The sequence below is a fragment of the Paroedura picta genome, chromosome 16 (genome assembly GCF_049243985.1).
Source record: "Paroedura picta isolate Pp20150507F chromosome 16, Ppicta_v3.0, whole genome shotgun sequence".
NCBI classification, from domain to species: domain Eukaryota; kingdom Metazoa; phylum Chordata; class Lepidosauria; order Squamata; family Gekkonidae; genus Paroedura; species Paroedura picta.
The window spans coordinates 13,040,349-13,066,499 of record NC_135384.1 but is presented as its reverse complement, the minus strand read 5'-3'; the positions used below and the strand labels follow the sequence as shown (position 1 = coordinate 13,066,499).

Below are 26,151 nucleotides of genomic sequence, written 5' to 3'. Positions count from 1 at the left end.
GTGCCCTTCCTCTTTCTGGTTCCAGAGTGGGGAGTATTTTCAATGCTGCACCTGGACCACCCTGGATTGGTGCCTCCAGTTGAGGCAGCTGAGGTGACCATGCTGTGGGATGTCAAGGATATATATATATATTTAATTTCATGGTATTGCATGACAATTTAATACCACATTTTAATACCACAATTGAATACCACATACCTATGTTGCTCAGTGGAAGGCAGGGGGCAAAGAGGAGAAAGTAGCAGTGCCCTCCAGTGTCTCAGCACCATCAATTTGAAAACACGAACAAAGAGAGAAGATAAAGGACAACCATCACAAAATCAATCCACAGGCCTTATAATGTATATCTTACCCATCAGAAGCAGAAGTCAAAATACAAACAGGATCTCCTCAAGTTAAATTAAGTTTCTCCGCTTTAAGAGGGTGGGGAGAGGGAAACCACTAAGAAATTCTTCCAGAAGGCCAGTCACTTTGGGACAAAAGCATATCAGGTAGAACACTATTTAAAGAATTCCAAACTGAGGCAAGATAAAGACTGCCTAGCTGCTACCAGTCTGGGCTCAGGGGCAGAAAGTAGCAGCTGGGAAAAATGTGATCTGGAGCTGGAGACTTTCTTCTGCCCTTATCCATCATGCCTCACTGCTGACACTTTATTGAGGATATAAACGTCACAGCAGAAAACACTAATCACAGTTCAGGTTTAAGGTATCCAAGTCACTTTTAATTTGTTTTCACTTTCATTCAGTTACTCTAGATTTAAATATATTGTGGTTGTGAACTTCTAAGCTCTTTCCCCTATCTTCTAGTAATTTGACCCTTGATGTTCAGTTCTGGCCTCACAACGATAATATACAATTTAGGGAAAAATATGCAGCCCAGCAATCCAGCACTGGAGGCTAAGATAGAGAAGATCTCCACAGCCACCATGTATTTTCCTTTGGTGCTCAGATAAGTTAAAACAAAGGTCAGCCAAACACTACAAAAGACCAGCATGCTGAAGGTGATGAACTTGGCTTCATTGAAACTATCCGGTAACTTCCTGCCTAAGAAAGCCACAGTGAAGCTCACAATGGCCAGGAATCCCATGTAAAGCAAGACACAGTAGAACATTGTGACTGAGCCTTCGTTACATTTTAGAATCATTTCTTCAGTCACTGAGTGCATGTCAAAGTCTGGGAATGGAGGAGAAGTGATTAACCACACTGTACAAATAGTGGTTTGAATAAAGGAGCAAGACAGAACAATGAAGCTACCCAATTGTTTTCCCACCCAGTTTCTCATTGCAGAGCCTGGTTTGGTCACGATGAAGGCCAGAACCACAATGATGGTCTTGGCCAACACACAAGAAACAGCCACTGAGAAGATAATGCCAAAAATAGTTTGTCTAAGGAGACACGACAGCTTCTTAGGTCGGCCGATGAAAAGCAACGCACAAAGGAAGGAGAGCAGGAGGGAGATGAGGAGAATGTAGGAGAGATTCCGGTTGTTGGCTTTGACTATGGGAGTGTCCTGGTTCATAATGAAAATCCCAATCACCAAAGCTGTCATAAAAGAGAAGCAAAGTGCAGAACTGGCCAAACTGATCCCTAAAGGTTCCTCATAAGACAAGAAACTTATACGTTTATGGAGGCATAAGTTATGATTTGTGTTTGGATACTGATCTTCTGGGCACTGAAAACAGTAATTGGCATCTGAAAAAGAAATGTGGGTATACATTAGGGGTGTGCAAATACAATGACCAAAGGTGGTGAATATATTCCAAAGGCACTCAAATTATGTCACACTAAGACATTGGCTGAACTTACTCCAGAAGATAGAGACAGAGTTCAATGAGATCTGAACACAATAAAAAAATGGGCAAATGAGAACAAGATGCAATTTAATAAAGATAAATGTAAAGTTCTGCATTTGGGTCAGAAAAATGAAAAGCATACCTACTGGATGGGGGATATGCTTCTAGGTAACACTGCGTGTGAACGAGACCTTGGGGTACTTGTGGATTGTAAACTAAACATGAGCAGGCAGTGTGATGCAGTGGTAAAAAAGGCAAATGCCATTTTGGGCTGTATCAACAGAGGCATCACATCAAAATCATGAGACGTCATATTCCCATTGTATACGGCACTGGTCAGACCACACCTGGAGTACTATGTGCAGTTCTGGATGCCTCACTTCAAGAAGGACATAGATAAAATTGAAATGGTACAGAGGAGAGTGACGAGGATGATCTGGGGCCAAGGGACCAAGCCCTATGAAGATAGGTTGAGGGACTTGGGAATGTTCAGCCTGGAGAAAAGGAGGTTGAGAGGGGACATGATAGCTCTCTGAGTATTTGAAAAGTTGTCATTTGGAGGAAGGCAGGATGCTGTTCCCATTGACTGCAGAAGAAAGGACAGGCAGTAATGGGTTTAAACATTGTAAACTACATGTACAATGATATAGGCTAGATATCAGGAAAGAAAATGTCACAGTCAGAGTAGTTCAGCAGTGGAATAGGCTGCCTAAGGAGGTGGTGAGCTCCCCCTCACTGGCAGTCTTCAAGCAAAGGTTGGATACACACTTTTCTGGGATGCTTTAGGATGCTTTGGGCTGATCCTGCATTGAGCAGGGGGTTGGACTAGATGGCCTGTATGGCCCCTTCCAACTCTATGATTCTATGATTCTATGATTCTAACTTCTGTATCCTTTTGAGAGCAGCCCTTCAGGTACCCCATTGTGACTCAAATGCAAACTTGTCCTTGTAGTCAGGCATGCTAAATGTCAAATCTAGAGTGCATCTTTTCCTTTTTTAACCTTTAACAATCTCTAATTCCACAAGGACTCATCCTTCAAGATAGTTATCAGTCCACATAGATAAAGACTGACGTTTCCCCATGCTCTGTTTTGAAAATGGGATACCAGCAGTTGCAGCAAGACCACCAAGGAAGTCAGGCTAAGACTCTGTGGACCAAGGAAGACAGAAACTTTAGAACATGTTTTCCAGTGCTCTGTGAACTCTCCAAATCCCAAATATTTTGGGAATTTTGGAGTTCAGCTGTTTTGGTAGCCAAAAACTTACATATCCATCTGAAATATATCTACCTGAAATAATAAACTTTTTTTTTACTGTACAGATTTCTTACATGTATCTATGCTAGGGGTATACATTTTTCAGCTCAGATTAGCTGGAAGTATTAGCTGAAAGCATAGATAAAGGTAAGGCCTTTGTACAGAGGCCTGTACATATTTTCCTGTGGAGTACATGTCAATGTGGAGTACATGCCTCTTTGATCAACTAAACCTCATCACTGAAAATGTCTTTCAGTTTAATAAATTAGAAATAAGTAATGCTTACCATGCCATCAGTCATCTGTTCAAGCACACATATGGCATACAAATCCACAACTACACTATAGGTTGTAACTGTTGATTATACCCCACCCCCACGAACACACACACTAGAAAAAGAATGGAAATCATGGCTAATATACTAATTTTTGTTATGAAAACAAAATTTGTCCTTCAGCTGCAGTTTTCTAAATCATTTAGAATCCCCCCCCCAAAAAAATCCTAAAATTAAAAAGCAGTAATATATTAGGCTTTAACTATCAGAAAGTTCCAACATTAATTGGCTGATTATCAGATGTGTTGTTAGGAGAAGAAAAAAGAATATTGGAAACATTTGTGGTATACCGTCCTTACCCTCCATTATTGAAATCTTCTCTTCTGGACAAGAAAAGCAATCATAGCAGCAAAATGGCTTTCCTTCCTTTCTTTTCTTACTGTAGCCTGAATGACATCTGTTATTGCAGAGAGAAAGGGGCGGCACCTGTCCAGAAATGAAAGGGGACTGGGATAGTTTGTTTTTTTTCACATTCAAGAAATATGTTTCAGGAGTTTGAATTTCACTGATCAATCATCCATGTATGTACCAGGTTTCCACTATCATGACATAAGCACATCTCTTTGGGAGATCACTTGATGTATAATGAGCTATTTCAATGCCTTCCACTAGAAGACAGATTTCCACATATTATAGAGATTTTAAGAAAACATAACTGCACTCAACCACTATTTATGTAGATCCTGTAAGGTTTTCAAGACAATAGATGTTCAAGAGTGATGTGCCATTGCCTCTCTCAGGCCTATTATTCACGGCCGCTGAAACGGCAGCATGGAGAACACTGAGGAGGAAGAAGCGAAGCAAACCACTTATGCACGGAACAGAACACAATGGTGGCAGAACCCAGAATATCCGATTATGCACGCGGCTACTCCGGAGCTGCTTCTGGTTGCGCCCTGGTCCTGGGAAGCTCCACTTTCTTCCGCATCTCACTAACACGGCTTTTTGGCGGCATATGTTGACTCTGCGCCAGGTTGCCGTCTGCAGCGTGCATAATTGGTGATTTTAGCCACCACAATTACACCCTGAATGCGGTCCTTCCACTCTGTGCATAATGGGCCTCATTGTAGCAACCCTGGACTTCTTTGGTGGTCTCCCATCCAGTGATTGACCAGGGCTGACTCTGCTTAGCTTTTAAGAATTAATGCAGTTCAGCTAGTGTGGTCCATCCAGAAATGTCACTACAAAACTTTAAAATCATATTGACTTTGGTTGAAATTAAGTCACACTGTTTGTAGTAAAAGGAACATTTATGTAAAATAACAGCATTGTTTAAGAGCTTCTTGTGGCGCAGAGTGGCAAGGCAGTGACATGCTGTTTGAAGCTCTGCCCATGAGGCTGGGAGTTCGATCCCAGCAGCCGGCTCAAGGTTGACTCAGCCTTCCATCCTTCCGAGGTGGTAAAATGAATACCCAGCTTGTTGGGGGGTAAACGGTAATGACTGGGGAAGGCACTGGCAAACCATCCTGTATTGAGTCTGCCATGAAGACGCTAGAGGGCGTCACCCCAAGGGTCAGACATGACCCGGTGCTTGCACAGGGGATACCTTTACCTTTACCTTGTGTTCAAAATCGTGCAGTATTATAGTTTCAAATGGGAACATGGTATTGGATGGAATATATCTAACCACAGCAGCAGAACTGTTCCAGACTTTGAGCTAGGAACCATTCATGGAAGACCAGGAAACTAAAATGATAAGCCCTGAAAGCCACAGAGAACCTACCTGGTTAAACATGTGGGGCCAAATGATTCTGTCTTCATGAATGGAGAATATTTTGTCTTCAGAAGCTTTGGGGTCAACCCTTCCAACTTTGACTCTAAAAAAGGACTCGTTAGGAAAAGTGACCCAGTTGATGATATCGAATCCAGCTGTCATCTCCATGTTTTCATCAAAGGCAATTGGGTCCCCAGCACTATTGTTGAATGAGACCCTTTTCAAATATTCATGGAGCTAGGATTGTAAAAAAGAAGTGTTTTAACATATAATACTTGAGAATAGTGGCTTGTAATACATTAAGAAAAGTAGAGAAACCTATAGAGGACTTGGCAAAATGATGAAGTACAAGATATCTGAAAAGTCCTGGTTTCAAAGAAAAAGAGAGAATGATGTGGGGGGGGGGGGAATGGAGTTGAGGGAATGTAAGCACTGAAAGGTTGTGAAACAGATTTTTAATTGTAAAAATGCCTGCTTTTGAACTAAGGATGCCATGTCCAGTCTGGGATCTCTTGTTCACCAATTCTATCTTAACTTCAACTTTAGTGAACTTCTCTACATTTAAGTGGTTTCTAGGCATTACCTGCCATGTTTGTTGATTCAAAAATATTTTTCTCCCTCCATCTGCCTGTGTTCTGTGTTTGAGCTTGGATGAATATAAGGCATGTAATGCACAAGCCACAATATATGCAGCCATGTAGATGCTGTAGCTGTGGGCAGTCATGCTCATTTCAAAGACTGACCCAGGAAGACTCTTCAGCTTTTCCTCCCCTGTACAGATTTCCTCATCACTTGGGGCTTGTGTGGTACTGGGGAGTAAACAGCCAAAGGCATGTTTCCAGAAGTCCCCAATGAAGCCATCCTCTTTTTCAGAGGCAGGGTCTCTTGCCTGAAGAAACTGGTCAAATCCTGACACCTCTCTGAAGGGAACTGCCAAAGATAAAGCACCATGGATAAAATCTAAGTCCCAGTTCCTTTGAATTTTAGTGGACATGAAATCCATCTGGGCTGTCAGAATCCAGACTTTGGCTTTTGTCTTCATGGGTATCTCCATAAATTCTGCAATCCTCAGCAAGAATCGCAAAATTATCATGGATTGAATTTCACCATATACCACCACTGCTTTGGCTGTGCTCCCTATGACAAGTCTTGATAATTCAACGTTTCCTACAGCCATTTCAGAAAAAGAATTAGAAAAAGTGATTGATGGAAAAAATGATATAAAATCAAAGCAGATACCATGCTCTGAAAAATCAGGAAGCACTTTATGCACAAATCGCTGCCCGTGTTCATTATCCACGTAGAGCACCCCAATCCATATCCATCTGAAATGAAGCAGTAATCTCAACATCCCCACGTACTGATTGGTCCAACTGGGGAACATCTTGTAGAGGAAAACGGCTTCATTTTTGTTGTTCATCACTGGAGCAGAGCCATAGAGGAGCTAAAGGATATAAACAAGGCAACAGAGAACTATTTGTAAATAACGGAATCCTGTGTGTTGTTGGGTGTTTAAGTGAGAGAGATATATTTTAATTAATTAATTAAATTTATAGCCCGCCATCCTCCAAAGATTCCAAGTGGGTTACGTGATATTCATGTCAAATTTTAAAACTTTCCACTGATATCCAAATTGCACCCCTTGCTTTCACGATTTCATATTTTAATAATAGTCCTTAGCATGTAAATAAAAGTGGAAGGAAGCATGTTATAGCCCAATCTTATCAGGTCTCAGAAGTTAAAACAGGTCAAAATTTGGATGGGAGCCCACCAAGGATGACTCTCCTACTTTTCTCTACAAGAAAGAGTCTCAAAGTTGCTTACAATCACTTTTCCTTTCTTCTCCCCCACCCATTTCTCCCCATGAAACTTTTATTTGAGATAAGAAAGATAAAAACGTCAACTGAACCATTATGTTTTTCACAAAGGAAATTGAAAAATAAGGGTAAAGAAATCTAGAAATGTGAATTTGTTGTTAAGAAAAATGAGGCCATTTTACCTGTGGAATCTTGTAAATGTACAGAATGTCTGCCATGTAGAGGCAGAAGTTTGACTTTGGTCCTCCCAAAACTGCTACTACGTTGTTCTGGTTGTCACACTTATAGTTGGGAATGAACATCCTTTTAGTGGAGAGAAGTTCCATTGCTGCATGATAAGTAGAGCTTGGTCTAATATAGTTATTATATATGTTGATACCCAGAGTGACATTGGGTAAGAGTTTTGGATTTTCATTGATCTCCTTTACCGCAAATACCAAAGCCAGGATGTTCTGGTAAAGCTGAAGGAATACTCTGTAAAGAGAGATATGGTACATCACAATAAGTTCACTTCTGAAGATTATATTTAATGCACTTTAGTACAACATCAATGTACTAAATACATTGAAAACAAATTCCACAGCCCAGCGCCCTGAGAACTACGAGGTCTCCTGGACATGGAACTATTGATTTCTCTAAAAGGCAGTTTCAGCAGTTAAATCGTTTTGACAGGCAGTACATTCACAAAGACCTTTGGATGTCTATTGCAGTATCATTCTAATGGTCTGTAATCTCTTATGCCCTGTATGTGTGACAGAAATACTTACAAGAGGTTTCAAATTTGAAAGGAAGCTATCAAATATGGATGCTTACATTTCAGACACAGGTACATACACGGAATCAGATCTTTGGTCTATCAAAGTATGTCAACAGACCAAGGAGGAGGAGAGCTCCGCTTTACTGGTGATCTTTAAATAGCTGGATATATATGACCCTGGATGCTTAACGTTGATGATTCATTGAACATGGGGTGTGACTAGATGGTGTGTATGGCCCTTTCGAATTCCATGATTCTATGTTTCTAGTAAGTATTTTATACTCAGTCTGGCAGCAAGTCTTCAGGATCTCATTCTTTCATATAGCCTACTCTCAGATCTTTTAAATAAATATGCCAGGGATCAAACCTGGGACCTTCTACATGCCAAGCATATGCTGTACCACTGAACCATACTCAGATGGGCAGAAAGTCTTCTGGACCACAGGCAGAGGTCTTTCATGTAGCCTACTCTCAGATCTTTTAATTGAATCAGCCAGATATTAAACCTGGGACCTTCCACATGCCAAGCCCCTCTTCCTTTTCAATCAACAAATGACCATAATGCTTTGAAAGTGTGTTCTGCAGATGGAATCAGAGATAAGATTCCACCATTAAATCAACAGCTAAATTTGAGATTCAACCTCCAAACCAACAAAAGTTTGTGGTATTTGTTTTTTTCCCTTCCACGTATGCAGTAGAACTCAGGAGATCCCATTGGTTTTCTAAAGGAACACCGGTAATTTAAGACAAAGTATCACTAGGAGGGAGACCATCAATAGAATAACCGACAATATTAAACCTTTCATGACAATAAAAAACATAATAAAGCAATAATATGATAGAAATCCTTCTTACACAAGCGAATCAGAGGAACTGGGAGAGGGACGTGCTTCAAAAGTGAGAGCATCAGAAAACTGAAACACATTAGAGACAATTCCAGCAATGAGCAGGTCTCCTGATTGATAATACTTGTGAACAATAGGAAGCGGGCGACTGATGGGGCACGGAAAATACAGAGATTTGCAAACCACCTGCACCAGTAACACTAACACAGAAGTGACAAATAGAACCATCTTCCATGAAAGCATTTCACACGGTCACCAATTCATCTATTCTTATGATATAGTTCAAGCATTCCTTAGTAGCACAACTTGAGATGGAAGGCACCCTTGACATAGAATACAATTTAAATATCAGTGGACAGACAGCCTCTCTTTGTCTTGCTTTCCAGCTAGGAATAGCAGAAAAAACGCCATTCCCCCCCCTGTGATTACTGGAACTCCCTAGGGATGGAGGGAGAAAAGTAGAAGTGGTGATGATGAATTTGCTGATTATAGGGAAGGTAATTGACCAACTCACCTGATAGATGGTCTGCAACTTCGCAGAAGACAATATGTTGACTACATTATAGCAGACATATTCCCTGAAACCCTTCCATGGGACACAGACTTGTAACAACTGTATAGAGATAAAGGCAACAAGGAAAACAAGGCCTTGAGCAGTAAATTTCTGGAATCATCATAAAATCTTCTGTATTAGGTCTATTTCTAGAGTTGCCTGGCAACCAGCAGGAGGTCTGAGGCGAGGGTGGGGAGAGTCCCTGGAACAAGAATAATAATAAAAGAAAACCTAGTCCATAGCTTAAAGAAGTTCTGAACATAGTCTTACTGGTGATTCCTATGTCAACACTCCTGGCAAAGAATTGGTTAATAAAATTGTTGCCTTATGATATGCTAACTTAAGTTTGAATGAGTTTTCTCTTAGCCCCAACCTCTCAACCACGTAAGTCAATTAGAATTTAAAACTCATGGCCATTACCCCTGCAAGACCTGTCTGAGAAGAGATGTTCCAAATAGTTTTTGACCGACATTTCACACTGTTTAAAAAGAGGAAGCATCTCTGCTCATCTCTTGCCTTGACCCATAATCCTGAGGTTATCATGAGTAATCTGTTTTTTTTCAATGCACACAATTATAAGATCATAAAACTCTTAAAAGAAAGATTTTTTAAAAAGGCAGGTTATCGGTTCGTGTTTTGCCTGCATTGGTCCTCCCCCAACTTCACTGTGGAGAGGGATGGTGGTAGCGACATGGTGATATTTAAAATGTTAGGCCATATGCAAAAATCTTCTGGACAAGGAAGAAATCACATCTCAAGCAGAAGACAAGGCTTTTCTTTTATGGAAGAGTATCAAAACATGGAAAAATGATTCAGCCTCAAAAAAAATAAGAAATCACTTCAAGTGAGTTTGATGGACAATATGGTTGAACTTCTTTTCACAATCACATGCCCTAAGAGATGGTAGAAATGTTTTCCATTGGATTACTCTCTGCACAGCTAAACAAATATCCATGAATTATTTTGTCTCTTGATTCAAAATCATCTATCACTTTGATATTACTTGACCAGCATGCAGGATGTGGCTCTGGTATTTCATGCAGGCCAATTTCTGCTTTCAGATCCTGAAACCACTTCTAAAAGCAAAGTAAATGTTAATGGATAGTTATCATTCTAAGAAATGAGATCATTTTATCTGTGGAATCCTGAAAATGCAGAGAATGTCTGCCATGTAGAAATAAAACTCAGCATTTGTTGCCCTCAAAACTACTACTAAGTTATTCTGGTTGTAACACTTGTAGTTTGGAATGAACCTTCTCTTTGTAGAGAGAAGTTCCAGTACAGCATGATAGGTCAAACTTGGGCTAAAATACTTATTATAGATGTTGATGCCCAGAGTGATTCCACCCCCCCCCCTTCTTTTGAAATTTGGTAAACACCTGGATTGAGCAGAGACTGTCTGGAAATGTGTGTTTTAGGGTAGCGATCCCCAACCTGTGGGCCGCAGACCACATGTGGTCCTTCGACTAATTGGAGGTGGGCCCCGAAGGATGCCTTCTACCCCCCCCCCCCGCTCTTTATGAAAATAAAATGTTCCTTATGTTCATTGTTGTGGCGTGTCTGTATCTTATTTTGAAGGGATGTTTAAACATTACCATAGCGATCAGAGTTCGTTAGGGCAGTGGTTGAGAGTAGAGGAGTAAACTACCCCCCCACCGGGCCTCAGTAAAAGGTGTTGAGTGGTCTCTGGTGAGTGGTCCCCGGCGTTGAGTGGTCCCTGGTGATAAAAAGGTTGGGGACCACTGTTTTAGGGAACAGCTTGAAAATTCATGGGAAGTTTGTGTCAGTTGACCTTCCACACACAAGAGAAGGAAACATTTCAATGTGACAGGTATCTTTTGTTTTTCCAGTGGTGTGATGCGACTTCAGAAGAGACAAAGGAGGCTTCCAAAATAGCTGAGCATTGTATAACTGCATAGTCTCCTGTCAGAATCCTATGCCTTCTGCCATGAATTATGTTTGTTCACTTTGGCCTGGCCTGCATCAGCTGTCCATTTTGCCTGCTTAGCCAGCTCCTCTTCTTTAGGTCCTGCTCACAGCTTCAAGGCCATGTCTCTCGTTAGTGCCTCTGCTTCTCACAACAAGGCACTTTGGCCTTATTCCCAGAAGCTGCACCTGACACGGAGATGTTATGTCTCCCCCTAACACCCAAGTTACCAGCTGCCTAAGGGAAGGGTGACCGGGATTTATATTGTATTGTTTTGCCTGTAATTTCAGTTCTGTCAATGTGCCATGTTGGAAGCTGCACCTTGAGAATGAAGAAACTTTCAATATAGAAGTTTTCTTGTCTACAAGACTGGAAATCAGACACCTCCTACTGACATCATGTTGAGGGGAAAATATGGAACCTGGGTTTCTCAGAGGAAGGCAGGAGGCAAAGATGAGAAAGTAGGAGATTCTCCCCCTTAGGAGGGTGTGGAGAAAATCCCTCAGAAATTCTGCCAGAAGGCCAGTCACATTGGGTCAAAGGCATTTTGGATCAAACAGCATTTAAAGAGGTCTTAACAGAGGAAAAATAGAAGACTGCCTAGCTGTTACCACTCTCGGCTCAGGGGCAGAATGGGGTAGCTGGGAAAGAATTCATCTGGAGCTAGATACGGGGTAGTAGCACACTGCCTTTCTTCTATACATCATGCCTCACTGCTCACATTTTACTGAGGATGTAAATGTCACAACAGAAAACACTCATCTCAGTTCAGCAAAGGTTTAAGATATCCATGTCACTTTTAATGCATTTTCATTTTCATTCAGTGACTCCGGATTTAAATATATTGCTGTTGTGGACTTTTAAAGTCTTTTATGTAGTCTTCTAGTAATTTGACCCTTAATGTTCAGTTCTGGCCTCACAACAATAATATACAATTTAGGGAAAAATATGCAGCCCAGCAATCCAGCACTGGAGGCTAAGATAGAGAAGATCTCCACAGCCACCATGTATTTTCCTTTGGTGCTCTGATAGGTTAAAACAAAGGTCAGCCAAACACTACAAAAGACCAGCATGCTGAAGGTGAAGAACTTGGCTTCATTGAAACTATCCGGTAACTTCCTGCCTAAGAAAGCCACAGTGAAGCTTACAATGGCCAGGAATCCCATGTAAATCAAGACACAGTAGAACATCGTGACTGAGCCTTCATTACATCTTAGAATCATTTCTTCAGTCATTGAGTGCATGTCAAAGTCTGGGAATGGAGGAGAAGTGATTAACCACACTGTACAAATAGTGGTTTGAATAAAGGAGCAAGACAGAACAATGGAGTTACCCAGTTGTTTTCCCACCCAGTTTCTCATCCCGGAGCCTGGTTTCGTCACAATGAAGGCCAGAACCACAATGACAGTTTTGGCCAACACAGAAGAAACAGCCACTGAGAAGATAATGCCAAAAATAGTTTGTCGAAGGAGACACGACAGCTTCTTAGGTTGGCCAATGAAAAGCAATGCACAAAGGAAGCTAAGCAGGAGGGAGATGAGGAGAGTGTAGGAGAGATTCCGGTTGTTGGCTTTGACTATGGCAGTGTCCTGGTTCTTAATGAAGATCCCAATCACCAAAGCTGTCATAAAAGAGAAGCAAAGTGCAGAACTGGCCAAACTGATCCCCAATGGTTCCTCATAAGACAAGAAACTTATACGTTTATGGAGGCATAAGTCATGATTTATGTTTGGATACTGATCTTCTGGGCACTTAAAACAGTCATTGGTATCTGAAAAAGAAATGTGAGTATACATTAGGGGTGTGCAAATACACTGACCAAAGGTGGTGAATATATTCCAAAACACTCAAATTATGTCACAATAAGACATTGGCTGAACTTCTATATGGAACCACAACAGGAGCACCAGCATCCTGCTTTATCCTATTGAGAGCAGCCCTTCAGGTACCCCATTGTGTCTCAAATGCTAATTTTGTGCTTGTAGTCAGGCATACTAAATGTGGAAGCTAGGGTTTGTCTTTTCTCCATTGACTGGCAAGGAGGGTATGTGTGCCACACAAGACATGACTTCATATTGGCGTTAGCAAGTACACAGTTTTATTGGTACCCAAACGCATCCTGTACCTGGAGGGTTGGTCCCCTGGCATGAGAAAAGACCCACCCTCACCACAGCTGTTTAGCTGCTCACAGTTTGGTTCTAGATGCACCCTGGCATCCATCACCTCCCAGCCAGGAGAGCAGATCCCTTTTCTGCAGAAAACTCATAGGGTGGGAGGCATGGATGGGAATTTTGAAGTTCAGCTATTTTGGTAGTCAACAACTTATATATCCACCTGAAATATATCTGCCTGAAATAATAAAAGTTTCAGTGATTTTCATATATTTTTTTCAGCTTGGATTAGCTGAATGTATACCCACAGTAAGACCTTTGTACAGTAGCCTATACATATATTGCTTTGCAGGGTTTTACATTCTCACCTTAATGAAACGCTGGCAACAATTTCTTTGGCAAGGTAAATGGCCACAGCCTTTTATTCATTGAGAGTGGCTCAGCCCGGAAGCGGACACGCCTACTTGTAGTCATCCGAACACAAGTAAGCCCCATTTAAGAAGGCATCCTTCAACGGGTGAGCCAGGCTTGCACGCCTGCTCCTTCCCCGGAAAACCAGCCTGCTGCACAAGGGAGGTGGCCCAAAGCAAGCCCGCCGGGAGTTTTTTGCCTCGGATGGGTTTTCCTGCCACCCGGAAATGTGAGCTCCATGAAAGGCTCCACATCTGCACAGCCCCTTAAGGGGGACCCCTAACTACTAGGGATGCCAGTGCACAAGCTTGGCACCCTAGACAATTCCGCTTCCGGCTACCATCTGCCCACTGTGACGAAATATGCGACATTGTAATAAATTCAAATTAATAACCAACTCAAGGGTGAACTCAAGGGTGAACTCAACTCAAGGGTGGGAAGGAGGGTTCCCGCTTCGTACCAAGAGGGGAAAAAGCCTGGCTTGCTGAAACAGTTCTGTATAAGGAGCCGCACCCAGCCCCTCCCCTTTCCCCCGTCGCGCTGGCGCTCTGCCGCTGGGGATTCTGGGACTTGTAGTCCCCTTTCCCCCAGCAGCGTTTTTCGGCGCTCCTGCCCCCGCCGCAGCAAAGGCTCCTTCGCCGAGGACTCAGGTGTGCTTACTATGGATTACATATGGCTGCTGCATTGAAATCTTAACACCAAATGCGTATCATACAACGACGTATTTTTAAAATTAAAATAATATATTCAGGCTTTAACTATCAGAAAGGTCCAGCATTTATTGGCTGATTCAGGAGAAGAAAAAGGAATATTGGAAATGTTTGATGTATACAGTCCTTACCCTCCAGGTTTGAAATCTTCCCTTCTGGACATGAACGGCAATCATAGCAGCAAAATGGCTTCCCTTCCTTCCTATTCTTACTGTAGCCTGAATGACATCTGTTGTTGCAGAGAGAAAGGGGCTGCACCTGTCCAGAAATGAAGGGGGACAGGGTTTGTTTGCTTTTTGTCCCATTCAAGAAATCATCCATGTAAGTACTAGCTTTACACTGTCATGACATAACAACATCTCATTTGAAGATCACTTGATGTAAAATGAGATAATTCAATACTTTCTACTAGAAGACAGATTTCCATATATTATAGAGATTTTAAGAAAGCATAAATGCATGCAACCACTATTTATGGAGATCCTGTAAGATTTTCAAGACAATAGATGCTCAAGGGTGATGTGCCAACCCTGGACTTCTTTGGTGGTCTCCCATGCAGTGATTGACCAGGGCTAACTATGCTTAGCTTCTAAGAGTTAATGCATTTCAGCAAGCCTGGTCCATCCAGATCAAGGCACCACAAGACCTTGTGGTGCCTTGATTTCAACCAAAATCAATAGGATTTGAAGACCTTCAAATCCTATTGATTTTGGTTGAAATTCAGTCGCCATAGTTTGAAATAACATTTGGATGAATAACATTTGGATGAAGGAACAATTATGTAGAACTAGCAAGAAAGCCCATTGCAACCAGGAATGCAATGGGCGCTAGGACCCAGGGGACACCAGGAGGTGCTTTTTTTTTCTGCTGCGTGGAGCTGTGAAAGGCTCCTACAGGGTTTTTTTTTTTCTGCTGCTTGGAGCTGGGAAAGGCTCCTACAGGGTTTTGTTTTCTGCTGCTTGGATCTGCGAAAGGCTCCTACAGGGTTTTTTTTTCTGCTGCTTGGAGCTGTGAAAGGCTCCTGCAGGGTTTTTTTTTTCTGCTAGCTCTCGTGGGCGTGCCGGCTTGGAGCTCCTACAGGGTTTTTTTTTCCTGCTGCTTGGAGCTGGGAAAGGCTCCTTCAGGGTTTTGTTTTCTGCTGCTTGGATCTGCGAAAGGCTCCTACAGGGTTTTTTTTTCTGCTGCTTGGAGCTGCGAAAGGCTCCTACAGGGTTTTTTTTTCTGCTGCTTGGAGCTGTGAAAGGCTCCTGCAGGGTTTTTTTTTCCTGCTAGCTCTCGTGGGCGTGCTGGCTTGGAGCTCCTACAGGGGTTTTTTTTCCTGCTGCTTGGAGCTGGGAAAGGCTCCTTCGGGGTTTTGTTTTCTGCTGCTTGGATCTGCGAAAGGCTCCTACAGGGTTTTTTTTTCTGCTGCGTGGAGCTGCGAAAGGCTCCTACAGGGTTTTTTTTTTCTGCTGCCTCTCGTGGGCGTGCCGGCTTGGAGCTCCTACAGGGTTTTTTTTTCTGCTGCTTGGAGCTGCGAAAGGCTCCTACAGGGTTAATTTTTTTCTGCTGCCTCTCGTCGGCGCGGCGGCTTGGAGCTCCTACAGGGGTTTTTTTTTCTGCTGCCTCTCGTCGCGCTAGCGGCGAAAGGCTCCTCCGGGGGTGTTTCTTTTTTTTCTGCAGCTTCTCGGCGGCTGGAGTCTTGTGTTGTGTTTGCGGCGGGGGCTTCCTTGGGGCCGGCCTGACGCGGTGAGAGACGCTTCGCGCCTCTCACCACGTCAGGCCGGGAGCAACTGCGAGCCGCGCTGAGCGCGGCTCGCAGTTGCTGGGGCTGGGAATCGGAGGGACCAATCGGCAGGCGCTTCGCGCCTGCCGTTTGGTCCCTCCGGTTGTCTGTCATGAGGAAGGGTCCAATCCGGACCCTTCCTCATCCCGGACACATCCCGCCCCAGAACCCCTTACTGTTTTATTTAGTCCGTGGCGCCCGTGGCGCCACGGGCGGTGTACAGATAACGACATTGTTTAAGTTGACATATTTTCAAAATTATGCAGTATTATGGTTTCAAAAAGGAAAATGGGATTGGATGAAATTTATCTGACCACAGAGGCTGAACTGTTCCAGACTTTGAGCTAGGAACCATTAACGGAAGACCAGGAAACTAAAACAATATGTCCTGAAAATCATAGAGAACCTACTTTGTTAAACACGTGGGGCCAAATGATTCTGTCTTCTTGAATGGTGAACATTTTGTCTTCGGGAGCTTTGGGGTCAACCGTTCCAACTTTGGCTCTCAAAAAGGACTCATTAGGAAATGTGACCCAGTTGATGATATCAAATCCAGCTGTCAGCTCCACATTTTCATCAAAGGCAATTGGGTCCCCAGCACTATTGTTGAATGAGACCTTTTTCAAGTATTCATGGAGCTAGAGTTGTAAAAAAGAAGTATTTTAACACATAATACTTGAGAATAGTGGTTTGTAATTCATTAAGACAAGTAGAGAAACTAATAGAGGAACTGGCAAAATGCTGACATACAAGATTTCTGAAAAGTCCTGGTTTCAAAGAAACAGGGAGAATGATGGGGGGGGTGGGGTGGAGTTGAGTGAATGTAAGCACTGAAAGGTTATGAAACAGATGTTTAATTGCTAAAAATGCCTGCTTTTGAACCAAGGATGCCTCGTGCAGTTTGGGATCTCTTGTACATCAATTCTGACTGTCAGATTTCCGGTTTTGGTGAACTTCCCTACATTTAAATGCCTTTTTGGCATTACCTGCCATGGTTGTTGATTCAAAAGCAATTTTCTCCTTCCATCTGCTGGCACTCTGTGTTTGAGCTTGGACGAATGTATGGCATGTAATGCATGTGCCACAACATATGCAGCCATGTAGATGCTGTAGCTGTGGGCAGTCATGCTCATTTCAAAGACTGACCCAGGAAGACTCTCCAGCTTTTCCTCCCCAGTACAGATTTCCTCATCACTTGTGGTTTCTGTGGTACTGGGGAGTGAACAGCCAAACGCATGTTTCCAAAAGTCCCCAATGAAGCCATCCTCTTTTTCAGCGGGAGGGTCTCTTGCCCGAATAAAATGATCAAATCCCGACACCTCCCTGGAGGGAGCAGCCAAAGATAAAGCACCATGGATGAAGTCTAAGTCCCAACTCCTTTGAATTTTAGTGGACGTGAAATCCATCTGGGCTGTCAGAATCCAGACTTTGGCTTTTGTCTTCATGGGTATCTCTTTATATTCTGCAACTCTCAGCAAGAATTGCAAAATTATCATGGTTTGAATTTCACCATATACCACCACTACTTTGGCTGTGCTCCCCATGACAAGTGATGTTAAGTCATTGTTTCCTATAACCATGTCAGAAAAAGAATTAGAAAAAGTGATTGATGGGAAAAATGCTATAAAATCAAAACAGATACCATGCCTGGAAAAATCAGGAAGTACTTTATGCACAAATTGCTGCCCATATTCAGTATCCACGTAGAGCACCCCAATCCATATCCATCTGAAATGAAGCAGTAATCTCAACATCCCCATGTACTGATTGGTCCAACTGGGGAACATCTTGTAGAGGAAAACGGCTTTGTTTTTGTTGTTCATCACTGGAGCAGAGCCATAAAGGAGCTAAAGGAAATATAGGAGACAGCAGAGAATTATCTCTAAATAAAAGAATCTCCTGGGTTAGTGGTTAATTAATTAAATTTATAGCCTGCCTTCCTCCAAAGTGTCAAGGTGTGTTATACGATGTACACATCAGATTTTAACACTTTCTACTGATATACAGAATGCACCCTTTCCCTTCTCAATTTCATATTTTAATAATATTCCTTAGCATTTAAATAAGATTGTAAGGCAGCAGTAAAACCAGGTCCCAATTTGGATGGGAGACCACCAAGGATGACTCTGTAGATGAAAACTCTGGCAAAGTATCTCTGCTTTTCCCTGATCTTGAAAGCCCTTTTCATGGGTAGCCATGAATTGCGTGTAAATTAATGGAACTTTGGTAGCATGTACATAACCTTTTAAGTGTTCTATTGTTTTCACATCTAATACTATTCCTTACAATGGTAATGCAAGAAGAGCTGTATCTCTGGATTATAATTGGTAAATTAAGAATCAATGGCTTTCCTAAGGAATTTAATCCCATATTACATAATTGTCATATTCCTATTTGGATGCTGAACATGTATTTTCCGGTGAAAACAGGAAGAACATGTTTGCATACTTCTATGTAGAAGATAAATTCTGGTCTGGTGGGTAGCCATGATGTTCTGAAGCACTAGAACAAAGTTTGAGTCCAGTGGAATCTTTATGAGCAACACAACTTTATTCAATATTGAACAAAATGTATTGGTCATAAAGGTGTCACAGGACTCAATCTCAGATTAAGGTTCTGTATCTTGTTACATTGTAGGAGCAATGTTATTTGATGACCAAGCCATCACCTCTTTTTCTCTGGAATGTTCAGTCTCTGAGAAGAAGACTTGGTTCTTACATGCTACTATTCTCTACCAGAAGGAGTCTCAAAATGGCTTAAAATCGCCTTAAAATCTTCTCTCTCCCCTCCTTTCCCCCCCCCATGGAATATATATGTGTGTGTGTGTGTGTGTGTATGTGTGTCCAATATATATATCCATATATTGGATAAGAAAGACAGACATGACAACTGAACCATTAAGTTTCTCACAAAGGAAGTTCTGCCTTTAAACAAATTGGGAAATAAGGGTAATAAAATCTAGACGTCATGCTGATAGTGGTATAGTCAACTTATGGCAAACCTTCTTGGGGCTTTCGAGGCAAGAGACAAACAGAGGTGGTTTGCCACTGCCTGACCCTGGATTTCCATGGTGGTCTCCCATCCAAGTACAAACCAGAGCCAAATTAGCTTAACTTTCAAAATCTAACTAGCCTAGGCCTAAAAAAAAATATCAAAACACAAACACTGCAATTGGTTTATCAGAAATTGAGACAGTTTTAATGTAAAACTACTCCTGAATGCAAAAGAAAAGTGAATTTGTTGTTAAGAAAAATGAGACCATTTTACCTGTGGAATCTTGAAAATGCACAGAACATCTGCCATATAGAGGAAGTAGTTTGACTTTGGTCCTCCCAAAACTGCTACTACGTTGTTCTGGTTGTCACACTTATAGTTGGGAATGAACATCCTTTTAGTGGAGAGAAGTTCCATTGCTGCATGATATGTAGAGCTTGGTCTAATGTAGTTATTATAGATGTTGATGCCAAGAGTGACATTGGGTAAGAGTTTTGGATTCTCATTGATCTCCTTTACTGCAAACACCAAAGCCAGGATGTTCTGGTAAAGCTGAAGGAATACTCTGCAATGAGAGGGATATGGTGCATCGCAACCAATTCACTTCTGAAGATGACATTTTATGCAATTTAGTGCAACATCAATTTACTAAGTACATTGAAAACAAATTTCACAGCCCAATGGCTTGACAACTATGAGGGGTCCTGGACATGGAACTATTGATTTCTCTAAAAGGCAGTTTCAGCAGTGAAATGGTTTTGACAGGCAGTACATTCACAAAGACCCTCGGATGTTTATTGCAGTATCATTCTGAGGGTCTGAAATTTCTCATGCCTTCTATTTGTGACATAAACATCTACAAGTAGTTTCCAATTTGAAAGGATGCTATCAAATAAGGATGCTTACATTTCAGACACAGATACATTCACGGAATCAGATCTTTGGTCCATCAAAGTATGTCAATGGACCTAGGAGGAGGAGAGCTTCCCTTTACTGGTGATCTTTAAAGAGCTGGATATATATGACCCTGGATGCTTAAGGCTGATCATTCATTGAACAAGGGTCAGACTTGATGGCCTGAATGGCCCTTTCCAACTGTATGATTCTATGATTCTATAAATATTTTGTACTCAGATCGGCAGAAAGTCTTCTGGTCCACAGGCAGAGGTCTTTCATTGATCTCCTTTACTGCAAACACCAAAGCCAGGATGTTCTGGTAAAGCTGAAGGAATACTCTGCAATAAGAGGGATATGGTGCATCGCAACCAATTCACTTCTGAAGATGACATTTTATGCAATTTAGTGCAACATCAATTTACTAAGTACATTGAAAACAAATTTCACAGCCCAATGGCTTGACAACTATGAGGGGTCCTGGACATGGAACTATTGATTTCTCTAAAAGGCAGTTTCAGCAGTGAAATGGTTTTGACAGGCAGTACATTCACAAAGAGAGCCTCTTGTGGCGCAGAGTGGTAAGGCAGCGACATGCTGTCTGAATCTGTCTGCCCATGAGGTTGGGAGTTCAATCCCAGCAGCCGGCTCAAGGTTGACTCAGCCTTCCATCCTTCCGAGGTCGGTAAAATGAGTACCCAGCTTGCTGGGGGGTAAACAGTAATGACTGGGGAAGGCACTGGCAAACCACCCCGTATTGAGTCTGCCATGAAAACGCTAGAGGGCGTCACCCCAAGGGTCAGACATGACTCGGTGCTTGCACAGGGGATACCTTTACCTTTTACCTTACATTCACAAAGACCCTCGGATGTCTACTGCAGTATCATTCTGAGGGTCTGAAATTTCTTATGCCTTCTATTTGTGACATAAACATCTACAAGTAGTTTCCAATTTGAAAGGATGCTATCAAATAAGGATGCTTACATTTCAGACACAGGTACATACACGGACTCAGATCTTTGGTCCATCAAAGTATGTCAATGGGCCTAGGAGGAGGAGAGCTTCCCTTTACTGGTGATCTTTAAAGAGCTGGATATATATGACCATGGATGCTTAAGGCTGATCATTCATTGAACAAGGGTCAGACTTGATGGCCTGAATGGCCCTTTCCAACTGTATGATTCTATGATTCTATAAATATTTTGTACTCAGATCGGCAGAAAGTCTTCTGGACCACAGGCAGAGGTCTTTCATGTAGCCTACTCTCAGATCTTTTAACTGAGTCTGCCAGGGATCAAACCTGGGACCTTCTACATGTCAAGCCCCTCTTCCTGTTCAACCAACAAATGACCATAATCCTCTGAAAGTGTGTAAACTGCAAAGGTTTGTGTTAGTTGTGTTTTTCCCTTCCATGTATTCATTAGAACTTAGGATATCCCACTGGTTTTCTACAGGAACACCTGTAATTTAAGACAAAGTCTCACTAGGAGGGAGACCATCAATTTAATAGCAGATATTAAACCTTTCATGACAATAAAAACATAAAGCAATAATCTGAAATAAATCCTTCTTACAAAAGTGAATCAGAGGAACTGGGAGAGGGACGTGCTTCAAAAGAGAGAGCATCAGAAAACTGAAACACATTAGAGACAATTCCAGCAATGAGCAGGTCTCCTGACTGATAGTACTTGTGAACAATAGGAAGTGGGCGATTGATGGGGCACGGAGAATACGGAGCTTTGCTCACCACCTGCACTAACACAGAAGTGACAAATAGAACCATTTTCCATGAAAGCATTTCACACAGTCACCAATTCGCCTATTCTTATGATATAGTTCAAGAATTCCTTAGTAGCATAGAAGGCACGCTTGACAGACAGTACAATGTAAAATATCAGTGAACCGAGAGCCTCTCTTTGTCTCTTTGATAGCCAGTTTGGTGTAGTGGTTAGAAGTGCAGACTTCTAATCTGGCAAGGCAGGTTTGATTCCGTGCTCCCCCACATGCAACCAGCTGGGTGACCTTGGGCTTGCCACGGCGCTGTTAAAACTGTCCTGACTGAGCAGTGATATCAGGGCTCTCTCAGCCTCACCCACCTCACAGGGGAGAGGAAAGGGAAGGTGACTGTAAGCCTGTTTGAGACTCCTTTGGATAGAGAAAAGCAACATATGAGAACCAACTCTTCTTCTTCTTCTTCTTGCTTTCCAGCTAGGAATAGCAGAAGCAACAATAATACCATTTCCCCTCTGTGGTCACTGGAACTCCCAGGGGATGGAGGGAGAAAAGTAGAAGTGATGATGATGATTATTCTGATTATAGGGAAAGTAATTGACCAACTCACCTGATGGATTGTCTACAACTTTGCAGAAGACAATATGTTGACTCCAACATGTTCCCTGAAACTCTTCCATGGGACACAGACTTGTAACAGCTGAATAGTGATAAAGCCAACCAGGAAAACATGGGAATTGAATTTCTGGAGGCATCATCAAATCTCCTCAATTACAAACTCAGTCTGTTTCTAGGGTTGCCTGGCAACCAGCAGGAAGTCTGAGGCAGACATTAGAAGACATCCAAGAGGTTGTTCAGCTCCTTAGGTTCCATAGTACCAATTTTAAAAATGGCACAAGTTTCCTCCTGTTCCCTATTACTTGCTTAGTGTCTGGTCCTTCACTGGGTCCTACCCACTCCGATTTCATGCTGGTCTGAAGTTGCAGAATACAATTTGAGTCCAATGGCACCTTTAAGACTAACAAAGTAGTAGTCAAAGTAGTGTGAGCTTTTGTATGAATAAACACTTCTTCAGAACCTTAGATATTCATGGGGGTGAAAAGGTGAGTTATGAGACTGAAGACACTCGAGTCTGATGTAACACTCTACCCGCGACCTGGGACAGTTCTGCAGGGCCTGCAAAATGGAATCATTCTGCCAGCACTGAGACCTGAAATAATACCAAAATTTGGGCTGCCCTGCTGAAACCTCAGCTGAATTATCTAGCTAGCAATCACCAAACCTCAGCTGCTGTATTACTCTGCAAAAAGAGTGCATCTCATGTGATGTCAGGGAAAAAAATAGATTGTAGGAATGCCAGAAAAAAAAAAAAACTTTGTGAATGCAATAGGGAGGAAACTATTTATGACAACCTGTGAAGCTGTTGCAATCCAGCTGTTGTTTCATCAGCAAGTTTCTGTGGACTAACCTTGAAGTCCAGCCAAAAAATGTTTCTGGGTTTGTTCGTATGTGTGTGGGGGAAACTATGATAAAGATAAACTACCATACCAAGCCATGCAATATGATATTAAAATACTGACATATGGAAAGGTCCTGTTTGGAATATGGGCAATTTTACCTTTACATTTTGAATAGTGGCCTTGTAGTAGTGGTCTCTTGACAAAGCTCTCCCATACCTGTGAGCTGTAGAGTTTATACTACAACTTTGAGTTGGATGAATATTGAAATATTGGAAACTTTCTAGATTCACAATCTTAGGAGGAAACAACCACTGATGAAAATTCAACATTGGAAATAGCACAAATCTAGAGTCCATTCCGGTTGCTTCATTAATTATGAACATAGAGAAAAGACTCATTTTGACATTGGATTTAATATCTTATTAAGGAATATTATATAAATACTATATTGTATACTGATTTTGAGAGCCTGGGATAGGTTCTCTTTTTTCTGCTGGTATGTTTATTCAGAACCAGCTGTTTTTTCATGCTTATTGTCAGTGAAAGCAGTAGGTATCTTCACTGCCCCATGGCACATTTATCTAGTCTTGAGGTACCCAATCACCTTGAGCTTTTAATTGAGCTACTTGCAACACCTTTCCTTCAGCTGTACTTGAAGGAAGATATAAGAAAAGAGGAAATGCCCATTTGGCTCTATTCAAATAGGGAAAAAAATGGAACATATATGTCTTCTTCATTTCCAGTTTCATAAAGATATATCTTCCATTTCTATGTCACCATTGTTATATAGAGTACAAGGGCATTCAGGTCAATTTTATCCTTCCTTACTGCTCACAGACACAAATTGTGCTACAACGCAGTGTTGCCAGGTTCTACGCAGCAGCCATGAAAATTCGGAGTAAACTGATTCACACATAATGATCCAGAGAGCTGAGACTGATCAGAATAATCTCCTCTATGCAATTATCTAATCTATGTTTTTGTAGTTTTTCAGTTTAAGCTATTCTATTTTTTTTTTTTAGTCCTTTTATGCCTATAGTGGTTTTATGCTTTTGGTTCCCTCAGCTGTTTACAAACTGATCATTTATCGTTTTTGATTATGCTGGTCTATGACCATAATCAAGATCTGACAGTAGGCAGACGTGTGTAGATTCCATGCCATAAATACACTCTCAGCTTTTCCATGGATAAAGCAAAGAGCAAGTTATCTTTGGCTACCAGAAGGCTGGGGAGGAGGTCATTGGAAACACAAAAACTAAGTGTGTATGCAATAAGGAATGTGATAGTAAAGGAGAAATTGGCAATATTTAGCAAAAGGCATAAATCATAGCCAAAGCAAACCCATCATTTTGATTCTTTTATTGCAAATGACATCATTTTTCGAATGAGCTTTTTAATGGTATCCTTCATTTCTCTGTTTCTCAGAGTAAAGATCATGGGATTTAACATTGGAGTGATAAGAGTATAGCACATGGCAACTATTTTGTCTCCTGGAAATACCCGGAAAGGACGGTCATAAACGTACATGCCTGGAACAAACTTTAAGCTCATCACTATGATTTGTGCAGCGCATGTAGACAGGGCTTTGTGCTTCCCTTCTGTGACATGTTTTCTGATCTTTATCAAGATGACACTGTACGATACAAGCAAGGCAATGAAGACTAAAGTGAGAAGAAATCCACTGTTTGAAACCATCAGGAGTTCTGTGATGTATGTATCTGTGCAAGCCAGTTTGATGAGCTGCGGGACATCACAGTAGAAATTGTCCAACAGGTTGGGTCCACAGAAGGGCAGTTGAAGTATTAATGCCACCTGTACAATGGAGTGGGCAAAGCCACCCAACCAAGCACCTGCCACCAAACCTATACAAGTTCCTTGATGCATAATAAGCAAATACTGCAATGGTTTGTAGATTGCTATGTATCTATCAACAGCCATTACTGCCAGGAGAAAGACCACAGCTCCTCCAGTAAAATGGATTAAAAAAATTTGGGCGATGCACCAGTTGTAGGAGATGGTATTTGTATGGGAGCTGAGATCCCGTAACATTTTGATTGCAGTTACTGTGGAGTCACTGATGTCAATGACAGCCAGGTTTGCCAAAAGGAAGTACATGGGTGTGTGGAAATGCAGTATGAATATTACAATAGTAATGATTGTCAGATTGCCCAGCCAGGTTGTAATGTAAATTACAAGAAAAATGAGGAAGAGGATGGTTTGAATCCTTGGATTCCCATTACTGCATGTCCTCTCCTCTTCTCTTTAAGTTGATTCAGGGGAGTTACTGTCTGTTGTAACAGATGTAGTGTAATACCATAAACATTGTACTGTTGAATATACATATTTGGTTACTCTAATGTGTGTGAACTTATTTTACACGGTCCTTTCTAAAATTTATTTGCTTAAATGCTTGGTCCATGTTGTTTATTCTGCTACTTGCAGAACCCAGCAAGCTGTAAATGATGTGACAAACTTCATCAAGAACATGCCATTTTTAAAGAAATAATCCTCAGAAACAGAACTGATGGGAATAGAGGGAAGATTCCATAAACTGAAAGAATATAGGGTTTATTTAGTCACTTATCCCAGCATTATGTCTACGATTCCACATGACTCTTTGGACACCATGAAAGAGATCTTCAGTTGGGCTCCATCATTGTTTTCATCTTTGAAACATAAAGTATTTGCATTATCCCCTTTTCTGGCTTTTTAGAAGACCACAATATTAAATGTCAGGTTTGAGAAGCATCTAAAGACCTAATCCTAAAAGCTGCAGATTTCAACTGATATTTCTGTTTAATATTAATTTAGTGCAGCATAAATATCTCTCTATGAAAACCTAACAACATAGTAAATTATCATTCCCTGTTCATAAAAAGGTAAAGATATCCCCTGTGCAAGCGCCAGGTCATGTCTGACCCTTGGTGTGATACCCTCTAGCGTTTTCATGGCAGACTCAATACGGGGTGGTTTTCCAATGCCTTCCCCAGTCATTACCGTTTACTGCAAGATGGGTACTCATTTTACCAACCTCAGAAGGATGGAAGGCTGAGTCAACCTTGAGCCGGCTGCTGGGACTG

General features: G+C 41.7%; 3 protein-coding genes across 3 annotated transcripts; all 3 read right to left on the bottom strand.

Moving 5' to 3' along the window:
• Nucleotides 1–795: 795 nt before the first annotated feature.
• Nucleotides 796–8,743, bottom strand: LOC143825311 (vomeronasal type-2 receptor 26-like). Its single transcript, XM_077313335.1, has 6 exons — nucleotides 8,526–8,743; nucleotides 7,096–7,387; nucleotides 5,680–6,540; nucleotides 5,106–5,333; nucleotides 3,682–3,808; nucleotides 796–1,691 (listed from the first exon to the last, which is right to left on the bottom strand). The coding sequence occupies exons 1-6, from the start codon at nucleotides 8,741–8,743 to the stop codon at nucleotides 796–798; spliced, it is 2,622 nt and encodes an 873-aa protein (XP_077169450.1).
• Nucleotides 8,744–11,855: 3,112 nt separating this feature from the next.
• On the bottom strand, nucleotides 11,856–22,366 carry LOC143825310 (vomeronasal type-2 receptor 26-like). The gene is made up of 8 exons (XM_077313334.1): nucleotides 22,222–22,366; nucleotides 21,455–21,635; nucleotides 20,117–20,221; nucleotides 19,260–19,551; nucleotides 16,979–17,839; nucleotides 16,403–16,630; nucleotides 14,359–14,485; nucleotides 11,856–12,766 (listed from the first exon to the last, which is right to left on the bottom strand). The coding sequence occupies exons 1-8, from the start codon at nucleotides 22,364–22,366 to the stop codon at nucleotides 11,856–11,858; spliced, it is 2,850 nt and encodes a 949-aa protein (XP_077169449.1).
• A 2,049-nt stretch (nucleotides 22,367–24,415) lies between these two features.
• On the bottom strand, nucleotides 24,416–25,549 carry LOC143825309 (olfactory receptor 4D1-like). Its single transcript, XM_077313333.1, has 2 exons — nucleotides 25,545–25,549; nucleotides 24,416–25,331 (listed from the first exon to the last, which is right to left on the bottom strand). The coding sequence occupies exons 1-2, from the start codon at nucleotides 25,547–25,549 to the stop codon at nucleotides 24,416–24,418; spliced, it is 921 nt and encodes a 306-aa protein (XP_077169448.1).
• Nucleotides 25,550–26,151: the final 602 nt, after the last annotated feature.

Bases quoted from the DNA above. Each gene is read 5' to 3' on its own strand.
- LOC143825310 (XM_077313334.1), bottom strand. From the start codon at position 22,366: ATGCCTCCAGAAATTCAATTCCCATGTTTTCCTGGTTGGCTTTATCAC. The intron at 14,486-16,402 runs GTAGGTTCTCTA...ATTTCTGGACAG, and splicing joins GGCCCCACGTGTTTAACAAA to GTGCAGCCCCTTTCTCTCTG. The intron at 12,767-14,358 runs GTAAGGACTGTA...TTTCTTTTTCAG, and splicing joins GAAGATTTCAAACCTGGAGG to ATACCAATGACTGTTTTAAG.
- LOC143825311 (XM_077313335.1), bottom strand. From the start codon at position 8,743: ATGGTTCTATTTGTCACTTCTGTGTTAGTGTTACTGGTGCAGGTGGTT. The intron at 5,334-5,679 runs GTAATGCCTAGA...TTACAATCCTAG, and splicing joins TGAATCAACAAACATGGCAG to CTCCATGAATATTTGAAAAG. The intron at 1,692-3,681 runs GTAAGGACGGTA...TTTCTTTTTCAG, and splicing joins GAAGATTTCAATAATGGAGG to ATGCCAATTACTGTTTTCAG.